Source organism: Gadus morhua, chromosome 11, assembly GCF_902167405.1.
Source record: "Gadus morhua chromosome 11, gadMor3.0, whole genome shotgun sequence".
Taxonomy (NCBI): domain Eukaryota; kingdom Metazoa; phylum Chordata; class Actinopteri; order Gadiformes; family Gadidae; genus Gadus; species Gadus morhua.
The window spans coordinates 10370557-10376683 of record NC_044058.1 but is presented as its reverse complement, the minus strand read 5'-3'; the positions used below and the strand labels follow the sequence as shown (position 1 = coordinate 10376683).

Genomic DNA, 6127 nt, shown 5'->3' with positions numbered 1-6127 from the left:
TGTATATAAGAAAAAATTGTTACAAGGTTTTTGGAAAAGAGTAAGTATACTCTTTGTGTTATAGAAAGTGATATATTCGCGTTACATCATCTGTTATTATAGTGACAAGAGTATATCGTACAAGCTCTCTTAAAATATCCACATGAATGGATTCATACCTTTTACCTTGGAATTCTTCTCATCATTAACAGAATAACGTTGTATTACGATTATGATGACTTTGATAAAATAAATTTAATAGTTAACTAACTTGAACATATACGATTTTATGAACTGGGCCACACTCATCTTTAATATGCATGGCGTATGAGGATTATAGATCACATGTTGTCACGGATGAAACATTCTTGCTTATTATGCACTAAGTAAGTTGGCACACACAAATTGCTTGCAGTTAAATCACATCAAAATATATTAAAATAAAGGTTTCATTCCAAGAAACAGCATCAACTTGTGGACAAACTTATTATGCATCACATCAATGAATGCATTCATAATTCATGTATTGATCATTGGTTGTCATCATTCAAGCCTGCTGGATATAGTTTTGGTGGAGCGCTCCAGCTCAGGTTGAAGTCAGTCCTCCCGGCTCTGGTCAGAGATGCAGACAGCTGAGGAGAGGAACAGGGAGAGCATGTGTTCCTCTTAAAGTCTTCTTTGACTTCAGTTTGACATCAATAACAGAGAGACCTTTAAAGGCTCTCTGTAAACCTGACACTAGTGTATTTCATCCTCTTTCTTTTGCAACAATACATTCTTAAGGATGTCATATGGGAGTCTTAAGGAAATCATTAAGGAAATAGCAACTGCAATAACAAGTTACTGGTTTGGTTATGCTTGATCTGTAGTTAGCATTTTGAATACAGTTTTAAAAGAATGATGTCAGCCGTCTTACTTTTAGAAGGATGTGATCCTTATTGTTGTGGTTTGTCAGGTCCAAGTTAGACTCTATCATTATCTTTATTCTGCTGTATTTCCGACCTATTTTAGCCGGAACACAGGGAAGATATCAAACTTTTGACTGGAAACACCTTCATTTCTTAGGTAAATCTCCCCTTTGCCCAATGAATCACACCCTAGAACGTGTCAAGAATGACACTAGGATGACTTGGCAGCACTCTTATGATGTTTTACCAATATCTGTTAACGTGCTGATACATTGGGATATGTTCATAGTCAATCAATAACAGTGACCTTTAACGGCCCGATATGCAAATTGGAAGCTGACTTTTTGTGCTCCGACTTTTTCTGGTGGTTACCATGTTGCATTCGTTTCCCAAAATGCTTATTCTGACCGAAAACCCACTAAATCTTAGTAACCTTAGTAAACGCATGTCACAGTTACCAACATTTAACTTAAAATGATCAGAATGTAGGCTGCCCAAATGAAGCCATATGAATATTTCATTTACCTGAGCAGATAAATGGGAACGTTGCATTGCAATCCCTGTCGCTAAATCCACCGTCATACAGCGTGGCACATAACTCCTCATTATTAACGTTATTGGGCTCATAGCTCCACCAGTGTCTGAAGGAGCTGTTGGTCCCATCAGAAAACGTCCAGGGAACTCTGTAAAGACCGATCCAAGCAGGGGTAGTGATGTTGGACAAAACCTTTTGGTTCTCTTCTTCATTCTCTATCATGGCGAGGTCAGTGTAATGAGTACGACAGTAACTCTTAGCTGACTCCCATGACAGCGTCTTCTCGATAAGATGGTAGGTTTTCTTATTTGATGATCCTAGAGCAGAAAGAAATTGTGTTCAGAATTAACATGCATGGCGTGAAAACAACATTTTATAGTGTTTGTCGCTCTGTGGGCTGCTTGAAGCTATTCGTAAAACATGCCAATTTATGGATGTTTTTCATCTTAATATACAAGATGTATATTTTCATGTTCTCTGTCAACAATAGAAGAAGAACAAGTGTAGTGTTCCTGTATGTTTGTATACATCGGTGGCTGTGTAGTGCACGTGTGTGTCTTGTTTTATTCTTACCAGAAAAACAAACAAAGTGAGCCAAAGCAGAACACTTAAAATCATTCCAGGTACCATCATTCCAAGTCTGCACACATTCCTCTCTGCCTGACCAATTATTAGGCTCAACAGATTGAAAATTCATGTAACCTGACCGGCTCCTAGTCTGGGTGGACCATCTCCACGAGTTTGGGTACAAGTCCATGGTCTTCCTGTTGAAATCATTCAGTCCTATCCATGACTGTACTGCTGTCATATTTGACAGCTGGTTTAGGTCCTCCATGTTTGTGACACTGGCCAGGTCACCAATTCTGCTCCTGCAGAATTCCTGAGCCTCATACCAGGTCTTATTCTCTTCAACAACAATGTATTTACTGAGTCCAGCGCTGGTGAAGCATACACCTTTGATGGATGGAAGGGTGTGCATAATTAGGTTATTGATCAAAAAGCATAAAACCTCTCATTATTCAATGGAAAATCAATTGATTGATGAATTCCTGGAAACACAAACAGAGAAATACATAATACATACTGACTAATGCCTTAAATGTATCAGTTAACCAGAGATTCATATTGAATGCTGATGTTACCTGGTTTGGCCGATAAACAGAGATGGTTTTAGTATTGACCTTGCTTCCTTTCGAGTCCCGTCAACCAGACTCATTTACAGACTACTTAATCTTTCCCAACTGAATAAATCTGGAACGTATCTACACAATTTGTTTGTCAGCCGGGTTGGGCGGGCTGATATTCCCGAAAATAATACTTGGCAACTGTGTCCGCATATTCTCCACGCATTTTAAGCTACAATCACGGTGGTCAGTGGACCAGCAAATGTGAGGATGGCAGTACCAGAGTAGTCACCTAACTTTTGTGGCTGATTTTTATTGTTTTTATTTCTTGTTTTGCTAACTGCTAGGTTGCTGTGAGTTAATAGTTATTTTAGCTCACAAAATACTGGCAAGCTGATGTGAGTTGAGTAAATGTTTCATGTATTTTCAGAATTGTTATGAGACTCTAGTCGTGCTGTTATCTAAATATAAAGCACACCTCTCACCACTAGAATTTTCACTGGTCATGGTGTAACATCAGGTATAGAAACGATAACTTTCCAATTATCAAATAGGCCTATTATAAAGTGCATATAAAGTAGCCTTCTTAAACAAAAGATGTGTCTCTCCCCCATACCTGAGAAGAGGAGGCAAATAAGCACCCTGGTGTCCATACTTGGTTTTACTGCAAAATGTTATCCAGAAAAGTGCAAATTAGATTTAGATTATTGACAAAGCCATGATACCGATCATTTTTCAATGGATTGATACAAGGTACAATGGGAAATACCACTTATAATTTTATAATTTTGGACATGATCAGTTTGTATCTAAATTACCCTGTAATTCAATTAACATGTCTTCCGCGTGTGATAATGTTCAGTATGGGATTGTTTATACTTACATGGTAAGAATCCAAGGTTCCAGTCTGCCGTGGTCATTGTTGTTAAATAGTTGATGAGCATTGCTCAGCTTAAGTATCTGTCTTTACCCACCTTGTTACATAAAAAACGAATGAGGTCACTACCGCTTTTTATTTGAATATTTAAATAGTGTTCAACAGTTTGTATACGGATACATCGGATAAGGAGAGGTTGTGTGCTACTACGTCACCTATGTTTTCTCAAACACCCAAGAAGAGATTAACATAAGGGAGCCAATAAGGGTAATCTTATCTGATCTGGGGCCGTATTCACAAAGGATCTTAGGGCTAAAAGTAGGTCCTAACTGGCGAATTTAGGAGTAACTCCTAAAAATAATGGGCGTGTCACTCTTAAATTTAGGACTCCTAACTTCTTTCACTAATAGCAATTCACAAAGTATTTTAGGCCTAAAAGTAGCACCTAAGTCTAGGAGAGCTTAAAAGTCCTCAAGAGGTCTCCTAACTCAGTAAGACCTATTCACAAAGGATCGTAAAATGCCTGCGAGACGAAATGTTAGGGTGTTAAACTTTTTGTGGAGTAGTGCGCGATGCATTAACATCCCCGACTAACAGGAATAATCCGATTAGTCCCGAAATAAAATGTTTGGCCACACTACGTTATTTAGCAACAGGGGAAATGCAACTTTGCAATGCCGACGATTTAAAAATATCGCAACCATCAGTCAGCCGTGCCATAAACTTTCCCTTGGACATTCAACAATTACACAGGATCAAAGCCAACTTCATGGCACTTGCAGGTATGCCCGGTGAGGTCGGTGCTATTGATGGGACGCACATAAAAATAATTGCGCCATCAAAAGACGAGGACGTGTTCGTCAATAGGAAGAAAGTGCATTCCATCAACACGCAGGTTGGTTTTTGATGCAAATTTTGACATAGCCTACTGGATGTTGATGCAAAGTGGCCTGGAGCTTCAGCTACCCATGATTCGCGCATTTTAATGGCGTGCGGTCTGAGGCAGCTTTTTGAGATGTACCAGGCGTCACTTGCTGGGTGACAGTGACTATCCATGCAAGACGCGGCTCTAGACACCGTGGCTCTAGACACCCTACCTCAATCCACAACCGGTCGTGTATGTTTGTGTGCTCTAGCATATATAGAAGAAATCAGTAAACAATAATAAATATGGATTCAACAAATAAAAGGCATCAAAGAGCCAATACGATGTGTTTTACGCATAGGACTAAGCGTAATCTGCGTAATCGCTTACATGTTATACTTTAATGTTGTGGAGAGAGGAATTGGGCAGATGAAACGTCGGTTTCATGTCCTCCACGGCGAAATACGCCTCACCCCAGAGAGGGCAAGCACAGTAATCACTGTATGTGCCATTCTACACAACCTCTGCAAGCGGAGGAACATTCCACAGCCAGACGATGATGATGATGATGGCGATCAACATGACAAGGAATTTGGCTGTGTGGTACCGAGTGGACAGGCATTTAGGGATCACTTTGAAAACACATTTTAGGTAAACACCTTGGCACAAATCAGTCAACACTTAGGTAGTTCATAACATTTATTTCTTTTAAATTTTATGTATTTTTATTGTTTGCTTTCTCTCTCTCTTGAACGTGCAGGCTACAACGTCATTATCGTGGTCTGCACAAAATTGTCATCATGCGTGTATTCTGCTAACTGCACTATAACTACTTAATAGGAATTAATTTCTAGCCTAGGCTATTTCCTTGTTTTTCGGTGATTCAGTGGGCTCGTCTGAACAACCAATCACCGAACTGACCGCTTCTAAACTCGTGCACGAGAATTGACGTAATCCATAGCAACGGCGCGTCACTCTTAGTTCACTCTTTGTGATTTATCCTTAGTAAGAGTAGGTCTTAGCGGCTTTGTGAATAACTTTTAAGAAAAAACTCCTACGTAAAATGTTTTAGCGCGAGTTAGGAGCACTCCTAGCAGTAAGATAAAATGCTTTGTGAATACGACCCCTGATTGTATAATGAACTATTCATGGATGGGGGATTTGACAGAAAATGCTGAAATCCGGGTTTGGGACATTCAGCGATTTTATGTTCTATTTTTCCCAATATGGTACAATACTTATGTTTAACCATATCTAGAGTAAATATAAGACAAATTACTTCCTCTCCCCTGCAAAGATACTTTTTTACATCTGTCTGTCAATATCTAATAGAATTTATGAAAAGATAATCTATATTGTAAATATATTGTTATTTTATCAAATTAATTTTAAGGGGATAAATTACTTTTCGAAGGTAATGGGCAATAACAGTTGTTACTTATTTCTAGCATGTATTCAACTTAATTGTATTATTATATTTATGGATATTTATTTCCATAAAATCTGAGCATTTCATTGTTTTCCAAATCCTTTTCTGGCGGGGGACTGCAATTTGGTAGATTTTAAATATTGCCTATGCATTAGGGCTGTAACGATACGCGTATCCTCCTCCTATCGATGCCGTAAGTCTGCGACGAGATGCCCTCTCTGTGTTGACAGCTCTCCTCGGCTACGGAGGATTGCATTTCTCCACAGCCGTCGAAGGCCTCATATGCGATATGAACGACATTTATCCAGAGTGGGCCAAGCGCGAAAAAAAATAGCCTGTGTGATCCTTGTCTCTATTGTTTTGTGTGATTTGACCGGCAGTTGGTCTGCTTATAGGTCTGAATGAAGCGG

General features: G+C 39.1%; 1 protein-coding gene across 1 annotated transcript; it reads right to left on the bottom strand.

Moving 5' to 3' along the window:
- Window positions 1-215: 215 nt before the first annotated feature.
- On the bottom strand, window positions 216-3482 carry LOC115554118 (C-type mannose receptor 2). Its single transcript, XM_030370746.1, has 6 exons — window positions 3430-3482; window positions 3163-3210; window positions 1996-2376; window positions 1413-1739; window positions 896-981; window positions 216-611 (listed from the first exon to the last, which is right to left on the bottom strand). Exons 1-6 carry the CDS (start codon window positions 3464-3466, stop codon window positions 510-512), a joined length of 981 nt encoding a protein of 326 aa, XP_030226606.1. The 5' UTR covers window positions 3467-3482; the 3' UTR covers window positions 216-509.
- Window positions 3483-6127: the final 2645 nt, after the last annotated feature.

Coding starts and splice junctions, on each gene's coding strand:
- LOC115554118 (XM_030370746.1), bottom strand. CDS start 3,466: ATGACCACGGCAGACTGGAACCTTGGATTCTTACCAT. Junction 2,377..3,162: donor TATTTGCCTCCTCTTCTCAG/GTATGGGGGAGA, acceptor CATCCATCAAAG/GTGTATGCTTCACCAGCGCT. Junction 982..1,412: donor GTTCCCATTTATCTGCTCAG/GTAAATGAAATA, acceptor CGGCTAAAATAG/GTCGGAAATACAGCAGAATA.